The sequence below is a fragment of the Periplaneta americana genome, chromosome 9, assembly GCF_040183065.1.
Source record: "Periplaneta americana isolate PAMFEO1 chromosome 9, P.americana_PAMFEO1_priV1, whole genome shotgun sequence".
Classification (NCBI taxonomy): domain Eukaryota; kingdom Metazoa; phylum Arthropoda; class Insecta; order Blattodea; family Blattidae; genus Periplaneta; species Periplaneta americana.
In genome coordinates this window covers 91,974,681-91,994,606 of record NC_091125.1, presented here as the reverse complement: position 1 = coordinate 91,994,606, position 19,926 = coordinate 91,974,681, and the positions used below count along the sequence as shown (strand labels likewise).

The window sequence follows — 19,926 nt, the reverse complement described above, 5'->3', positions numbered from 1 at the left end:
GCAAGATAGCAATTAGCAACATGTGGCCAAGAATTCGACGTGGGATTATCTGACATTCTCCTTACAATTGGCGAAAATGTCTGAGAAAACTCTACCAGATAATCGCTTCAAGCGAGATCTGAACTGATGCCCGAGCGGAGCTTCGAATTACGAGACACATTCGTTAACCCGAGACTGTTTCGACTACAAAGTATTTTCAGCAGCATGTGTCTCAATGATTTGAAAGAGGGTGATGATTATAGTAATACTACACACAGAGTGGGTGTATCCCTCATGTATTACGACACTACGGTGGGTATGGTTGATTGATTTATATGGACATATACCTCATAGTTTAACGATCCAAGACATCGGTATGAAAACCTTCATTTTCATAGCACAGGTGAATTCTACGCCATGTCCTGGCAGTTGTTTTGCGGAGATAATCTAGGGTCACTTCTTTGAAGGCATCTTTCACAGCTGCTCGTAATTGTGCCGTTGTGTTATAGCGGTGATTTTGCACTTCGTCCTTGATGAACTCCCACAGAGCATTATCTATCAGGTGTTGTGAGGTCGGGGCTTCGTGGAGGCCGGGCAAAAAGAGCTTCATCATCTGCAATCCTCTTCCAATCCACCGGTTGAGAAAAGTCGTATTTAGGCTCTGTCCTGTTGCAGGACCACAGTGTCTTCTTGCAACTGTGGCACCAACCATTCTCTAAGCATGTCCTGGTAGGCTGGCCCATTAATGGAACCTTGGAAGAAGAAAGGGCCGAAAATGTGTTTTGCACCAAGTCCAACCCACACCATGACCTGGCGTAGATTTCGCTCCACTTCTTCATAAAAGAATGGATTTTCTTTACCACAAAAGACGATGATTTGTGAATGCATGCTCTGGTAAATAGCGCATTCGTCCGTGAAGAGAACATTATCACTTGAACGTTACATACGGAACGTTTTAAGAAGCGTCCCACATGCCGCTTTACTTAATCCATATCAGCATCGCTTAATTCATTAACGTGGAATGAACGGAAATGATTAAGCTTAAATCAACTTCCCTATGTTCCACCATGGTCGAACGAGAAATGTCAAGCTCTGCAGATTTTTCCGAGTAGATTTCATGGGAGACATTTCCACTGATGCCTTAACAACGTGGCATGTTTCCCTCCTAACAATCGGCCTTCCACTTCTGGAACGGTCTTTCACACTACCTGTTGCGAATCCACGTTTTTCCCCACCCTAACGCTGTTGCTTTCTTTGGTTGTTCCACTGCAAAACGGTCACGAAATTTCATCTCCACTATATCCACGGTGTCGCCGGTATGACTTCTTTCATGAAGCAAACCTCTGTCACTTATTTCTGTTCGATGGTAAACGGAGTCTGGTCACCCATGTTTGTTTATAGCTGTACGGTTACCATGGTAGCATAGTACCAATGTAAACATGAGGATATCAACATTCACATTCAACATTCACATTATCCCAGTAAAAAGTGGGATTATCGACCCAATTTTGACACTAATGCATACTGGAAAATTTTCACAGAGTTTATGGAGTAACTTAATAACTTGGAAAGTAAAGCAGGGATACTTTCAGCAAGATTAGTCTACCTGCCATACATCCGAAAAATCAACGAAGACAATATCTAGTTTTTGGTTTGACAACCGAATCATCTTTGCTGCTCTGTGGCCATCACGTTCGCCCGATCTTATCAGCTCTGATTTATTCCTATGTTGCTATCTTAAAGATAGGGTTTATCGGACAGGCCCCAAACCCTGGAAGAGCTGAAGAACAATATCTATGTGGAAATCAGGAACATTGATATTATGATGTTGGCAAGTGTAAAAGAAAACACCTAGCGCCCCGTCGAAATGTGCGTATTGGAGAACGGCGGTCATTTTCAGCACTTGATGTGATGTGCATGTGCCAAAATAAGTCTCCTGGAAATTTTACCATTTGTTTTATTAATTTGTTTGTGAATTGTTGGCAAACGTTTGGTTTGGGTTCTTTAAGGGATTAGGTACAGCTTACAACAATAAATATTTGGAAATATTGAATATTTTTTTCCTCCATTACTGTATCTTGCACAATAATGAAACTTATTATGTGTAAAACATTGTCCTTCTGCTATATGAAAAATAAATATTTTTGCGACTTAAAAAATTATTTACATTTTTGTTTTCAAAATTCAATTCACTGTGCAGTGATGAATCGTTTCCCACATAATTCAAAAACTATCCAACATTGTGTGATGAAATATTTTGTGTATTTGTGCATGTCATATCTACAATATGATGAAAGATCACTTCTCTGCCTTTGATAGATTGTCTGATAAAAATAAATTCATTTAAAAATGGTTAAATATCAGTACTTTCTTCTAAAACAAAATAAAAATAAATATTATTTATTGAGGAATGTAGTTGAAGGGTATTATTATATTGTAAGCATGAATTTCAGTAATGAAACAAAAGAGACAGAACATGAAAAAGTTAAGAAGTTTATTAGTTATGAGGAAAACGCTTCATCAGTGCACAGTAAACTGCCACCATTATGAATTTTGAAAAAAAAAAAAATATATATATATACTTTTTTATCGTAAAAATATTTTTTTCATATAGCAGAAGGACAGTGTTTTACACATACCAATTTTTATTATTGCACAAGATATAGTAATGGAGGAAACAAATGTTGAATAATTCCAAAAATTTTACTGCTGTAAGCTGTACCTAACCCCTTAAGAATCACTCTATAGTAAGTTGCACATCGATCGTCAAGGAATTTAGCAATAAATATTGATGATAAAGCATATTAGAAATGTGTTTTGCGTTACATTTTTTTTCCCGAAGGAGCATCATAATATTCTCTGTGCATAATAATTATAGTTTTTTGGAGACTCTCGGATTGTATACCGTCCTTGATCTCTCTAGCAGTCTTATAGTAGATTGCCTTGGGAGGTACATATATGGATTGGTATATAATTATTGTAATGCTTACCCTTTTTCTGATCTTTTCTTTCAAGAAAGGCTTTGCAAAGTTGACGATGGTGTCCACGAGTGGCGATACATTAACCACATGCACTTCCTTCAACTTGACGGGGTACGCCTCCTGAAACAATACACAAGAAAAGCTAATTAGTCTTACAGGTTAAGCAAGTACTTGAAGATACTCAACACAACGGAGGATATATCTGGTTTTTTTTTTATTTTCATCCTCTTCCTCTCGCTGTTACATCCTTCACTTCCTTTCCTATTCTCTCATACTTTAGCACTAATTTTATCTTCATTTCTTTCTTCTCTTTTTCGCAGGTATATTAGTTTGTTATGCTCTGTATTTTTCTCCCCCCCTCTTCTACTCAGCTAATTCTCCTACCCCTTTTATTACTCTTCTCTTCTTCTTTCTAAAGTTTTTATTTATTCTAAATATTCATATTCTTCGTCCTCTTTAAGTGTCTTTCTTCTAGCCATTTTCATCGTCATTTTCTCTTTATGTACTGAATTTTATTCTTTTTAACACTATTGTATCACTTTTCTGTTTTCTATCTCCTTTTCTCTTCTTCTTTTTATTTTTATTATAAATTTCTCCACTCGTTATCCATTTTTAGGCTTTGAGTAAATCACCACCTTAGTATGTAATTTGATATAACGACTTCAAATATTCTCATATTATTATTTCATTTGATATGCATACTTTCCAGATTAATTTACAGATTAGCCCTATAAACGAAATCCGTCAGAACTAATTTAGGGAAAGAGCTGTTTTTATTTAAATTTTAATTTCATTCATTGTATTTCATAGATCTTTCATCAGCATTGTAGTTTTCAGATGTCGAACAAGTAAAAATGCATGGGTTGTGAATAAAGTAGTGGCAACACTGCTGGGAATGGGTCATGCGCATTCGCATGCGATACGAGACAACTGGTGATCGTAGTTGGAGATATTATGGATGTATTGAATGATAAAACCAGTTGCTATGACAACAGATGTTGTTATTGTGAGTGGTTAAATGTAGTTTTAATATAAATGTCATGGATTTTGTTTTTTGAATTGATATTTTTAAATTGTAATCATGAGTTAATTTTCTTAATTTATGAGCTGTTTTAAGTGATTTTCTTAACAAACTTTAATGATTTGATTGTTTAAGATAAGAAGCAATATTGTTGTTTAGTCAACTGTCTAAAGATAGGTCTGAACCTCACAAGTGATACCAAGCCAGGAAATAATGGGGTAGAGTGCCCAATTTCTCCCCCCCCCCCTGCATTGTGTACATCGCCGACTAGCTACATATTACACTAATAAGACTTCAGATGTATGTAAGCAATTGTTCTTCCTCTGATACATTTCGTCAAGTGAGATGTACTGTCTGATAATAAATGTACGTACCGGCCAGAACCTCAATCAGAAGACAGAGGGCAATTATTCATTCTTATTTAATTTACCATAAAATATTCCTCTACATTTTTTTTTTAATTTTTAATTCATAGCAAAGGTATACATATGAAGAGTCCACTGCAAGAATGATGATGTCATTTGGAATACATATTGCAGGAGAAGCAATTGAAAGTTTGAAATGCTTAGCACTCAAAGCTTAACTGTGATTTTCCGATCATTACTGGACAATGACTATCAGTGTTAATGCCATATAACTCTATATATACATTCTATATGTCTTAAGCTATGCATTGACAGTCTTGGTTCATTTTCGACAAGAAAGAGACATCCATCATTCTTGCAGTGGACTCTTCATATGCTTTGAAGAGAACTTGTGAGAATGAGCATGATGGTATACTGGTAAAATATAGATATAGAAAGAACGTTAAGAAAATTTCAACAAATTTGTGGTACCGTTACAATAAGAAGTAGCTTGAAAACAAGATATGGAAAATCTAGTTGAAGTTTTATAAAACAGCAGCAGATTCTCATATTTACATAAGTCTTCCCTGATGTTAGAACAAATACGTAAGCAGCAGTTTCCGTATCTAGTACATAATGCCTTTCCTGATGATAGAGCAGATAGGTAGGCTAACTCTTAAACGTTGGATGTTTCTGTATGTATAATTCGATGCACACTCATAAAAGCTTGCTCCGAATCGAATATGCTTTTGCAAGCGAAATGTCTGTTCTTTGTTGGCCTTGCGCATTACCATAGAATATAGGAAAATACCCAAGTCTTTCTTTGTAAGAAATGAAAAATCACATTGTTTATAGCTTAAATACCTACGCTTCACTGTTAAAATTACGACAGTTGAGGAAATAATGCAAATATATTACAAGCCGTAATATTCTTCCAAAAAACCTGTTTCTTACAACAATTCCAATGCTACATAAAGCAGTGCATTGTGTAATGTGCTTGGAATTATTACTCTGTTTTATTACCTGTATCATAAATTGATTTCTTTGTGTCTCCTTTGTGATGTGGATATTGTACATTACAAAACGATTGCGTAACTAGTGGTGATGATACTGTTGGAAAATTTTCATAATATATCCATCACACGATAGCCCAGGAGGGGCTAAGGCCGACCAGCCAACTGCTGGCCTGACGTTCACATCTGAACAGAGGTGAACGATCATCCAACCAGTAGGGGTATATTGCGGTCAGTATTATGATCTCCCAGCGATTATATAGCTGGTTTTCAAAACAGGATTTAGTTACTAATAGTTTATCTTTAATTTGGTTATTAAACGACGCTGTTTCAACTACGGGTTATTTTAACGTCGATGGAATTGGTGACAGAGTGATGCTATTTGGCGAGATGAGGCCGAGGATTTGCGATAGATTACCTGACATTCGCCTTATGTTTGAGGAAAATCTCGGAAAGAAACTCAACCAGGTAATCAATCCAATCGAGAATCGAATCCACGCTCGAGCGCAACTCCGGATCGGCAGGCAAGCGCCTCAGCCGATTGAGCTTCGCCGGTGGCTACTACCAATCGTAGCTTCCCAAATTCATCAAGACGCTGGGTGGACACTGGTCCCATACACATCACTAAAATAGACCAGATTGAATTTACGAATGCTTACGGACAATTTATTTGGCACAACTTTATTTGAAGACTGACTTGGGAATCATCCCAATTCCACAGATCATTGAATTTGACTTTTTATCTAACATGTTGTGTTTTGTACAGGCTACCATCCTGTAAAAAAGAATACTTTAAGTCCACTCTACTCCTGTGTTTTTTAAACATTATGGTTTATTTAACGACGCTCGCAACTGTAGAGGTTATATTAGCGTCGCCTGTGTACCGGAATTTTGTCCCGCAGGAGTCCTTTTACATGAGTCTGTCGCATTTAAACACACTTAAATGATATCGACCTAGGCCGGGATCGAAACCGCAACCTCGAGCATAGAAGGCCAGTGCTATAGTCCACCAACTACGTTACCGAGGCCGACTCTGTGTTTTAATTATACAAATATGTCAGTATTCTTATATTGCAAATCTATGTAGTTTTCTTGCTCAAATGTAAAATTTACTTCAGTTTGTGAATTCAGGTATTCATTTATAATAACGGTTTTATACTCCTTTTCAAGCGACTTAGATCATGGAGGTCGCGAGTTTATAGCCGCCCAGAACAACAGGAGCCATTTGCACTTAAGCAACGTTGCCTAGTTGTAGTGTTAAGACTAAGTCGCTGTTAGTTATGGTAAGTTAAATATTATATGCGTCCATACAAAATATTGTAGGCACGAAGAAGATAAGACGTATGAACTAAGTCTCGTGAAAAGCATTATAATTGAATCTTACAACATTTTATGATGATACGTATCATGTCACGTAACCCTCTTACTGAATTTATTTTGAAGACGGAATCTTGGTTATAAAGTTTTATGTTGGTCTACCTCTATACAGTCTTCATCGATTGGTCCCATGTGTAGACCACAGTAACAGTGAAAGCAATGTAGACGTAACAGCAGTTACATAATAACTGTTGCTCTGCTATTTGCCTGCAGTCAAGCTCAGAAATTAAAAGTGGGTTACTTCGCCGCAATTATCTAATATGAGTGATTCCAAAGAATAGTAATTACTGTAATGAATAGCTTCTCTTTACAGCAGATCGCAACTGTTAATCGACCCATTGGACTAACGTTTTCCCACGAAACACCAGGGTTAGTTTGATAGAAAATACATGAGCCTTATGGTGGAAAACACAGTTGCAGTTGTTACGCGAGACTGAATAAAAACGGTTTACATTTGCACCCACCGTATACTATCGTATGTAGGGAGAAATGAACCTCTAAATTCGCCAGACTTGACAATACCCTATTTCTTTTTTTGGGAGGGGGATATTGTAAAGAATGATGAGCATGTACAGCAACTCTGAAATATCAAAGATCGAGAGAAAAGATTTTCTCAGCTTTTGTTGAAGTTACAATTGCCATGGTAAATCACACACGGGAGGAATTACTCTCACGGTATGATCTGCCGTGTACGCACTGGTGGACATGTTGAGGTCTAATTCGGACAAAACTCCCGTTCTTGTACAATGCATATGCCGATTACTGAAAGATATACAGAATCTTTCAGAAATACTTCGACAAATCTTGGGAGCAAGTTCATCACAACAATACAAGAAGAAAAGTTCATATAAACTTATATCCGAAAATCCTTAGTTTTTTAGTTATTAATAAAAGAACATAATGAAACATGTTAGATATTATCAGCTTCGTAGCAAGTGTTGCAACTTTAATCAATTTAGAAACTCATAACAATGAAAGTGGAAGCAAGAGGAGAATATTTTGAACATTTGTTATGAGTTTCTGAATTGATTAAAGTTGCAACATTTGCTCCAAGCTGATAATATCTAACAGATATTTCATTAAACCTCGTCAGATCTAATTTTTTCCGAATGTTGGAATATGGGTGAAATATATATATATATATATATATATATATATATATATATATATATATTTTCATTTCACGTCTGTGATAAAACCTCGTATGTCTACAATAAAGTTATTATATTGCAAATACAAAACAGTTTGTTGTTAGCTGGGATATAAACAGAAATTATTTTGCTTTCTTGTACAATTTCACCAAAAGAGTTACGAGGTTTTAGAGGTAAGTCAACGATATTAATAATGATTACTAAAATTATCATGAGAATGAAAAAATATTGTAATAGTGAGATTAAAATAATGATAATCAGGGTGTGAACTAAGATTTCTGATGAGGGGGGAGAGGGAGGAATAGAATCCTAGATAGAGAATACCACAGAGAAAATTATCATTTATTATTATTATTATTATTATTATTATTATTATTATTATTATTATTTCTGTTGTTGACATTACTGTGATGAAATATAAACATTGGAAGTAAGAATAATAAAGTAACGATAACTATAATTTGTGAGGGGGATAGAAGTTATCCCTGGTAGGGATGTTAATATGAATTTATCAGAGGGGGATAACTTTCCAACAGAAGAAATCCCCCAAATCCCCTCGTTAATTCGCACCTGATGACAATGGAAATAGTAATAATCGTAATTCAAATGACATAATGTTGATGAAAATGATAGTAATAAGTATTGAAAAGACAGTAAAAAGATAATGATAATAATAAAGAAAATTACAAATTATTTATGATAAAGGTAATAGTGACAAAGGCAGAAATTAATAACGGCCGTACCGACGATTATACAGATCTGATAATGAAGATTGTGACGAAGGTAGGGAGATAGATGAATATACTCATAATAAGGGTAATCATGATTATATTGATAATGATAAAATGTATTGGAAATAAGAATGAAAAAATGGCAATGATATAGAAAAGAATGTCCTAAAAACATACAGTATTCAAGATGAATAAAATTATTATAATGATTATGATGAGAATGACATTTTTAGGACGTTTGTGTTTAAAATGATCATCATCAAGTATAAAGAGTACTTTATTACGAGCTTTGCACAGTATTTTATCTTACAGAATTCATATTTGGTGAAATTCTAGTAATATATTTAAAGTTATTCTTCTGCAGAAGAAAATATCTGTATTTTGATTGGCTCGGCTTGTGATGAGCACTGCAGGCAACTAAGTTATTCTTTGATAAGTCCTACTCACGGTAATTAATATACATACTAGTATATTTCATTGCTTCACCAGAGTTGAAATGAATTTGAATGATCTTAATTGTAAGACGCATCTCCACAGCTACTATACCAGTTTTATTTATTGATTAGTTACTCCACAATTTAGGTTGACTAAATAAAAGAAATAGTTTAATTCCATAGCTATTCATATGTTTAATAAGTTGTCAGGAAGCCTATAGGTTTATTGTTGAACATGATAGATATTATAAAACTACACTACGTAGATGGCTGTTAAATAATCAGTTTTATTCTCAACTGAATTGTTTGATTCATTGTTAGCATGCCATTCTAATTATTATTATTTTTGTATACAGTATGTTTTATTTTTGATTTAGCTTATTTATGCTCGTTTTAACATCTGTGGTCATATCGCGTGTGTAGGACCTTTACGTAGGAGACATCGAGATGTGCCACGGTCACCTCAACTGGCCCCCGAAATGGTAGTAGGTGCGCCACGACTTCTGGCCCGAGATAGTGTTAGATGCGCCAAGGATTCATAACTGTCTGTAATGAGACATATTATCTTTTTCTTTCGCACTTTATCAGACTTATGACTGAATGCAAAATTATATAATAATAATAATAATAATAATAATAATAATAATAATAATAATAATAATAATAATAATAATAATAATTTATTTTAGCTGGCAGAGTTAAGGCCATAAGGCCTTCTCTTCCACTCAACCACTAAAAAGTATACATACATATGTAAGAACTTACAAAGAAATCAACAACTTGATTTAGATAAGAGCTACATGTACAGTATACAAGAGTTATTTACGAATTAAATAACAAAATACTATGAACTATTAATTAAACGCAGAAATACAAACTATGTAGCAGAATTAAGCTAAATACATAGAATTTTAATATATTTCAAATAAAGTTAGATAATAGAAAGAGATTATTATGAGACAATTTTGAAAATACAGCACTATCAGGATGCATGTCTAAAGGAAAGAGTAACAATGTAGACAGTGATAGTTTAAGTCCGTATGATTGGAGTGAAATGCTAAGAAGGTTATTTTTTAAGCTGTTTTTAATAGTGTTTTTTGTCTTGCAGCCCCTAATACTTTGTGACAGGGAATTCCATTGTCGCAAGGTGGATACTGTAAAAGATGATGAATAACGTAAAAGATTATGAATAATATAGGTAATATAATAATAATATAGGTATGGTTAAGATGATTGGTCAACGTATTTTGCCAGTAGGCCTATTGGTTAAAATGATATAGCGAATCATTCTTTTTTGCCCATATTGATATGTAGACCTACCTTTTTTGACAGTTGAGAAATAAATTTGATAATGCTATTTTTAAACCAGTTAATTCACATTATTGCAGGGTGAAAACTTTCAGACCACCCTGTATAATGTTTGTAAGACTATGTCTGTGGCGTCTATTTTGACGCTCAAGACTATTACAGAATAATTATACAAAAAAATAAGAAGAAAAACTTTCTCAATACAACATTTAATAGGCCTAGATAAAAAATAAGTAACAAATGTCTCATCTATCTATTATTGAAAATACCATCGCAGAATACACACCTGAACACAGACGAGGAACTTCTTGACGAGGGAGGGCGTGAACTTGGCGAAGTGCGCAGGGGTAGCGACGGAAGCGTCCAGGATATAGACGTCGCCCGCGACGCCGGTTTGCTCCTCCTTGAGGCGGATGTCACCGACCATCATGACCAGCTTCATGGCGTCGCTGACGTTGTACTTGAGCAGGCCGTCGTCCGCGTTGGCCCTCATCACGATCACGCGCCGCCCATTCGGAGTGAGGCCGGGCAGCGGCGGGAAGCGGCTGAAACATACATCACCATCATAATATTCTTATCATCGCCTTCATCACAGTCTTTCCATCTTCATGCTCATTGTCAGCACCATAATCGTCTCGTTTATAACTGAAGTCATTATCATCGTGGTCTGCAGCACAATATTTTCCTTTGTATACACAGTAAAACCTCCCTAAAACGAAACGCGATCGTTCTATAATTTTTTTCCGTTTCCACAGGTTTTCGTTTTACAAAGGGTTGAACTTTGGCAAAACTAAGAATAGACTACTGCAATATGCTCATCGTAGGACGAACACAATGAAGAAATAATTTGAAATAAAAGTTATACAGTACATGCAAAGTGAATTTTATTTTCTTAATTATTAACTTACGTAATTGCAACCCCCCCCTCTCTCTCTCTCTCCCCCCCCCCTCTCTCTGCGCCCTAGTTTCTTGGCCCCAACATTTTTTTTAAGTACATTGCCGCGACTTTTTTTTTTAAGGAAACGTTGTAGGATTTTCTTCGCGTCCTGCATCAATTCAGAGTGTAAATTGCGCCCTGATCCATCGGCTTGTAACTGAAGTTGTGTTTGGTGAAAAAAAAAATAGATTAACTTCACGTTAGACAAATCATTCCTAGGATGGCAGGTAGCATTGTCTAAAAACAGTATGATCATACGACCCTGACGTTTCATTGCTCCATTAAAATTACGAAGCCACGCTACCATGATAGAACTGGTTATCTAGGCTTTTTTTATTAAATCGCACAGTTTTACTTTATTCGCAATGTTATTTAACACTGTATTGGCATATTAACACAAAACTCAGAATAAATAAACGGAAATGTGAAACAAAATTGACACTACACTACAGTTATTCACAGTTTTATTCTACTCGCATTGTCCTTTATCACTGTATTGGCCTGATGGCACAAAACTGAGAATAAATGAAAGAAAATGCAAGAGGATTGGAAGAAGTAACGGTACAAGATGTCAGTTGCCTGCCCGGGTCCTTGACAATAAGCACAGAATAGTGACATGGTTACAAAAGCTTCACCCCCAACGCCTGACAAAGAATAGCGAAAGTCTTCCAGATCATTGCATGTACAGTCACACAAAAAATTGCCATGCTTCGTACATTATTATCGGAAAATTAAGAATAGTTTGAAAGAATTTAGCAACAGTTACGCTGAAAATTAACCGTTTTAGTTAGGTTTTTTTTTTTTACCTAAATGGTGCCCAAGAATAATTCCGTTTTCGCGTTAGACATTTTTCCGTTTTAAAGTATTATTTTACATAGGAAATCATTCCGTTCCCAAATTTAGTTTTCGTTTGTGCAGGTTTCCTTTTTATAGAGGGTACGTATTAGTAAGGTTTTACCGTATATCGTACCAACGTAACTTTTACTCTCATTATCATTATCATCGTATTCCGCAACTTCACCATTATTTGTAACCATCTCCAACTCCACAAGTGGTCAGTTTAAAAGCAGTTACCATTATCATTGCCTTTGTTTTCTTCATGATTATCTTTTTCGTCTTCACTACTACAGTCATATTTTTTACAGTAATACTATAAATATCGTCATAATTGTCTTTTTGTCATTCTCTTGTTATAGTTCACATTTCATATCAATATCATCACAATAAAAATCTCGTTTCGCATCATGAAATTCATGACCTTTTTGGTCATCATCATTAACATCATAATCACAGTCACTGTCATTATTTTATTCTCACTGTGTGTATACTTCAGTCTTGAATATAATTTTATCTCTACATTTTAATATCCATTACAACCATAATCATAATTATCTGAAGACTCCTAAACCGCCATTATTATTATTATTATTATTATTATTATTATTATTATTATTATTATTATCTTCGTCACGTCTGTTTCCTTTCACTTTTCTTCTAAAGTCTCGTCGCTGTTATTTCAGGCGTGACTCCTCCTCTTTGCTTACGTCTTAGGAAGTAAAGGCTCTATGAAGTCTAGGTAGGTAGTATCGTTCGCCATTTTTTGTTCTTTCGTTGCCGAGCTACCAGAGGAGGAATCTATTTGCTGCACCGTTAAACATTATCGTGTCGTAGCTCCTACGATAATAAATCAAACGCACTGTAATTGAGCAAATAATTCAGCGGCAAATAACGTCCTCGTGTGCTTTCTGCGAACGTCAACGAAGGAGCCAAAATGGCGGGCGATTATATTATTTATCGAGCCTTAGGAAGTGCTTAACGTCATCAGCAGCGAAGCACAAGACGCACACGTTTAAATGTAGCCGACCTCCAGCGTGATTGCTTGCCGGAAATAAGAGCGACGGGGTTATAACTATCATTATTTTAATTTTTATTGTCGTCACTATCAACAATTTTTATGTCATCAACTTGATCAGATTAATTTTCTTAACTTTAACCGTCATCAACATAATCGTCATCATAGTCTTTACTTCCATTATTATCTTGATCACATTAATTTTCTTAACTTTAATCGTTATCAACATAATCGTCATCATAGTCTTTACTTCCATTATTATCTTGATCACATTAATTTTCTTAACTTTAACCGTCATCAACATAATCGTCATCATAGTTTTTACTTCCATTATTATCTTGATCACATTAATTTTCTTAACTTTAACCGTCATCAACATAATCGTCATCATAGTATTTACTTCCATTATTATCTTGATCACATTAATTTTCTTAACTTTAACCGTCATCAACATAATCGTCATCATAGTCTTTACTTCCATTATTATCTTGATCACATTAATTTTCTTAACTTTAATCGTTATCAACATAATCGTCATCATAGTCTTTACTTCCATTATTATCTTGATCACATTAATTTTCTTAACTTTAACCGTCATCAACATAATCGTCATCATAGTCTTTACTTCCATTATTATCTTGATCACATTAATTTTAACTTTAACCGTCATCAACATAATCGTCATCATAGTCTTTACTTCCATTATTATCTTGATCACATTAATTTTCTTAACTTTAACCGTCATCAACATAATCGTCATCATAGTCTTTACTTCCATTATTATCTTGATCACATTAATTTTCTTAACTTTAACCGTCATCAACATAATCGTCATCATAGTCTTTACTTCCATTATTATCTTGATCACATTAATTTTCTTAACTTTAACCGTCATCAACATAATCGTCATCATAGTCTTTACTTCCATTATTATCTTGATCACATTAATTTTCTTAACTTTAATCGTTATCAACATAATTGTCGTCATAATCTTCAGTTTCACTCTTATCTTGATCAGCTTAATCGTTACAACTTTAATCGTCATTAATGTAAATTGTCGTCATTATCTATACTGTATCTTCATTAATATCTCGTGAAATTTCATCGTCATAAATTTAATCATCATGATTGCCTTTACCTACTTCTTAATTTATTTAATCATCATCATAACATCAACTGCATTATCATCATCGTCCGTCAACATTATATATTTCTCCTGATATTTCTATATCGCAATAAATTATTATCTTGCTCACCAACATCTCTGTTTTTCTACTTGATTATGGATTATATTTCATTAGAAAGTATCATTATTGTGTACCTCACTTCCATTCACGTGATTATTTTGAAAGAAAATGAGACACTACCGCTGGGACTTCCCAGTTACGTGGCCAGAATGGAGCAAGGTCATCTATAGCTTATTACTAGCAAAAAACATGACACATGTACACACACTCGTCCAAGTGGGAGAAAATTAAATCTACACCTGATCACAATGGACTATGTGTACCGGGAAAACTATCTAATATATTTTTTTTATTATGGGTACTCAAATTTCGTTCAATTTTATTGTCTATCATATTACTGAGACGTTTAATTTTTCTATTACATACAGACGTAGTAAATAAATTTAAACATTGGATTGATTCACTTAATTTCTTACTATACAGGCTCTCGTATTTTAAAGTGTTTTTAATTTATTTTTTGTGCGTCTTCCATTTATTTTTAATTCGGAAAAATGTATTTCAAAAATATGTCCTTCATGTCGTGAACTTATTTGTATTGCACATTCATTACGTAACATTATTATATACTGTAAGGTAGCTCATATTAAAACAACTTTTTTTATTTTAGTAGGTTATTTTACGACGCTTTATCAACATCTTAGGTTATTTAGCGTCTGAATGAGATGAAGGTGACAATGCCGGTGAAATGAGTCCGGGGTCCAACACCGAAAGTTACCTAGCATTTGCTCATATTGGGTTGAGGGAAAACCCCGGAAAAAACCTCAACCAGGTAACTTTCCCCGACCGGGAATCGAACCCGGGCCACCTGGTTTCGCGGCTAGACGTGCTAACCGTTACTCCACAGGTGTGGACTTAAAACAACTTGTAACTCTTTGAGTGTTACCGGCAAAAATTAATACTAGCTACCTTAATAACACCAAAGGAGAACAATCAAAGTAATTACTAAATTATGAAACTCACAAAAATTTTTATTTTGGTAAAAATAAGAAAACATTTCTTAATAAAAATTCTTAAAATAAGATTAAAGTGCAATAAATAATTAAAACAGTTTTATGAACACAATGTTTTCATCAAGACTTCTTTAATTAGGCGACTGTTTTAATTGTTTTAATTAAACTTTAAGAATGTAAATTCATGAACACTGTTAAATAGTGACCACACACATAATTGTTCTGCCCAAGGGCAAGTATTTCACTGTAAATCCAGCATTCTCCAGTCTTTCCTATTTTCTGCCTTCCTCTTAGTCTCTGCATGATCCACTTATCTTAATGTCGTCTATCATTTGATATCTTCTTCTGCCCCGGACTCTTTTCCCATTCACCATTCCTTCCAGTGCATCCTTCAGTAGACAGTTTCTTCTCACTCAGTGACCTAACCAATTCCTTTTTCTCTTTCTGATCAGTTTCAGCATTATTCTTTCTTCACCCTCTCTTTCCAACACAGCTTCGTTTCTTATTCTATCTGTCTATTTCACACGCTCCATTCTTCTCCATATCCACATCTTAAATGCTTCTATTCGCTTCTCTTCACTTCGTCGTAATGTCCATGTTTCTGCCCCATACAATGCCACAATCCACACAAAGCACTGCAGTAGTCTCTTCCTTAGTTATTTTTCCAGAGGTCCGCAGCTTCCTTTGCCATTGAAATCCTGCTTTTGACTTCCTGGCTGAAACTCATGTTACTTCTTATAGTACATCCCAAGTATTTGAAGCTGTCCACTTGTTCTACTACCTCATTTAGAATTCGCAAGTTTACCTTTTTTCATTTTTCTTCCGACAACCATGGTCTTCATCTTATTTCCATTTATCTTAATCCCATACTGCTCACAGCTATTATTTAGCTCCAGGAGCATATTCCTTAGTATCATTTCCTCTTCTGTTAACAATGCCATATCATCAGAAAATCTTATGTACTTTATTCTTCTTCCTCCTACTTTCACCCCTCCCATGTTCTGAAAACAGTTCTTAATCAAATCCTCGAAATAGATGTTGAACAGGGTATTGCATATTTATTTGTTACATAATAAGTTTTGCAAACAATTAGTCTAAGTCTATATAATTGTATAATTTCTGTTTAATACCTATTCATGTCGTAGGATTACGTTCTACTATCTCCATGATTAATTTAAAATCTTACTTTTTATATTAGGCCTACATTGTATTATAATTATATTACATTATGACAGCTTGGTAGGTCAGTTGACTATGGGCTGTAAGGTTCTGGGATCAACCCTGTCTAGTGATGGGATTTTTCTCGTTGCAAAAACTTCAAGAATTGCCCGGAGTGTATTATCATTGTTAAAGAATGAAGTGCTACCATATGCACACTCGTTTATGTACTACTCACGCATATTGAAGTATGTCTCTGAGTTCCTGTCTGTTGACATCACGGTTGCTGAAGAACTCGGGTACAGCTGCTCTCATGGTGAAGTACATGTCCAGCTTCCTTTTCGTCTTTTCCAACGAGAACTTGCAACCTCTAAGAAAGGTAGTGATACGCTGATCATCTGTCGAAAAAAAATAATCTGTTAAACCATGTTTATAAGCAGTAATAATAACGTAGGCCTGTACATAACTGCATTACTCGACCATTCTGTTTGTGAAACGGCAGTCGCTTGTACTACACCGCTGTTACGTCACCCCTGCAATACAATCACTCTCTTATTCTAGCCATAGGCTATGTCTTTTTCTCTCGCATATAAGATCGCAGCGCCGCTGTTTACGTTCCGCATACAAAATTGTGACGTAGTATAAATTTTATAATGTAAATATAACAACGCGTTTCTTTTTCGATATGCAAGGTGTTTCCGAGGTAGTGTTACAAACTTTCAGGGATGATGTCGAAGGGCACATGTATCAATTTGAGATGAGAAACCATGGTCCGGAAATGATTGAGTCGAAAGTTATAAGCAAAAATAGTTGTGTGGAAAAGGAATTGTAATTTGGCACCACGTGCCCTCCTTCTCTTAATTTTTGGAACAGTAGTGGAAAAATGGTATAGGCCGGATATCTCCTACGTGGGTACTTGCCCCGATACAATCTGTGAGCTTGTCTACTGTTCGCATTGGCTCATCCGTATTCGAAAGTGAGGTCTGCTTATTTCGCTCTCGTGTACTCCTCCATTTCACTAGGACTGATTGTACAAGTTGCAGTGTGAGCTGTGAGCCGGCTCGGAGAGCGCACACTTTGTGCAGGTCTGCTATAGAGCTTTGTACTAAATTTCTTTGAATTTTTAATATAATATACTTATGTCAGTGAATTTAATGATTATGTTATTATTTTAGAACAGATTTTAAAGTTTTCCTTTTATCAGAATACGTAGTTTCGGGTTATTATGAGTAAAGGATAATATTTTGAATAAGGCTTTTATCCGAAACTCTACACTATTTTTTTTTTACAAATTTTCTGTTTGGATGTCAAATATGCTATATTACGAAGTGTTAGATATATTATATTCCTAATCAGTAAATAGAACTATACAAAAATAACCATACAACATTTACGCATTGTCAATATCAAGCTGCTACTTCATTATCATCATTATGTCTTCTAATAATAGTTTCATAATAATAATAATAATAATAATAATAATAATAATAATAATAATAATAATAATAATTTTATTTTCCCTGGCAGAGTTAAGGCCATCAGGCCTTCCCTTCCACTCAACCAGAATCAAAACACATACAGAAAAATACGTACCGGTATACAAATATTAACTTAAAAATAATAATAATGGTAGTAGGCTTGCTAACAAATACTTCCTCCGCTTCATCTCGTGAAAAATTAGAACTGTACAGATCTAGTATACTCTATAGGTAATAATCAAAGTTATTACTGAGCATGAAAGAACTTTTTGTAGAAGACAAAATAAATTAAGACTCGAGAATTACAGTGCCGATTAACGGTGAATTTACTATCATATCAAAAGTTTACCAATAATCCTGTTCAGTTTTGTGTTTTTGTAAGATATGTTCATTAAACTGATATTAGACTAGCTTCCAAGTAGACCATTGTAAAGAAAGGTGGGTGATTTCACACCTGATTCTGTTTCTAACACTGATAATACTTCTTACCATGAGTTCGAAAATGTCTAGAATGAAGATTATAATGTAAAGAGAGAGAAAAAAAAAGGAATTTAAATATTTCGAAGTCTTCAATGCAGTGTTCGTTATTTCTACTTATCGGGTATGATTTTCTGATAGCTTAATAATATTGAAATATGTTCTACACTTCGTTCCATAATATCTGACAGGCGATGTAAACATTGCCGGCAGAGGAGGAGAGAAGTAGGCCTATAATATATTGCTATTCAACCAATGGCAGAGGTCTCAGTCCATGCTTGATTTGAAGTTGTGCGGTCTGAAGCGTTCTCCATTCCCCCAACTTCAAGACAATCTTGGAATGAGACCTCTGCTATTGGTTGAATAGCAATTATACTTCTCTCCTCCTCTGCCGGCAATACTTACATCTCCTGTCAGACATTATGAAACGAAGTATAGACATGCGCTTTTTTATTGTATGAAAATTCATATTTTCCACATATGCTTCTAAAAATTATGAGACACATTTTGAAACTCATAAATGTGTTTGGAATGAATAAATAAAATCAATTACTAAGAATGATGAACACGTTAAAGATAGTAGGAAGGTAAATGTAAGTGGAGGAAGAAAAAAGAAAATTATGGAAAACAGAAAATAAAATAAAGTGAGAAAGAAATATAGAAAAAAGCATGGAGTAGTCCTCAAATTATCTTGAGCATTGTTTATGGGCTATGTATGAAATACGAGTATCTGAAGATTTAGGAATGTGTTGTAACACCTTGACAGTTTACCAATGTACCGTATAATTTTTAATGGAGCCAGGCTGTTAGAAATTGTAGTGTGTAAGGTATTATAAATTTGATTACCTCCAAGTTAAATTATTATGTAACCCAACTGAATATGCGATATATTTACAAAGTGCAGTAAAACTGCTGTCTTAATGACATTGAGAGACTATTTTGTAGCAGTTTCAAAGTACAGTATAATAAAACAATTATTTAAACTGAATGTTCTAATGTACAAGATATAATATTAAAAGAGAGATACCGTTATTTCTAAAAATAAATAGGCAATAGCTTATTTTTTAAACGTATTGGTATTTAATTTTTTTTTATTTTCCGTCTTGATTTTAGCGTTTCATGACATTAATTTTTTAATGGAATTTATTTTTTCGAAATTTCGAAATTTTTATTTCAATTTTTAAATTTTCCGTCTTGATTTTAGCGTGTCATGATATTAAATTTTTTAATGGGATTTATTTTTTCGAAATGGATTTTCTTATTTCTATAGGAATGATTCATCATAAGAGACTTGCAAGCAAATAGGCATTATTTTCTAAAAATTGTAATTAAAATTTGAAATGATGTAACTTTTAGAAAAGGAGTATCTGTAAAAGAAATAAACTCACATTATTTTCAATTGCAGTAATGTAGTGGCGAACCAGAATCAAAATGATGTGTGAATAAATATGAATATGAATACATTTAATTAATCAAACACCCATCAAA

General features: G+C 34.4%; 1 protein-coding gene across 1 annotated transcript in view; it reads right to left on the bottom strand.

Annotated features, from left to right (window-relative positions):
- Window positions 1-19,926, bottom strand: part of LOC138706235 (alpha-tocopherol transfer protein-like) — a 152,190-nt gene that overhangs the window by 15,840 nt on the left and 116,424 nt on the right. Inside the window, exons 3-5 of the mRNA XM_069835282.1 lie at window positions 16,722-16,881; window positions 10,626-10,884; window positions 2,970-3,080 (exon numbers count right to left, since the gene is read on the bottom strand). Of these exons, the coding sequence (XP_069691383.1) occupies window positions 2,970-3,080; window positions 10,626-10,884; window positions 16,722-16,881 (530 nt within the window). The remainder of the gene's footprint in view (window positions 1-2,969; window positions 3,081-10,625; window positions 10,885-16,721; window positions 16,882-19,926) is intronic.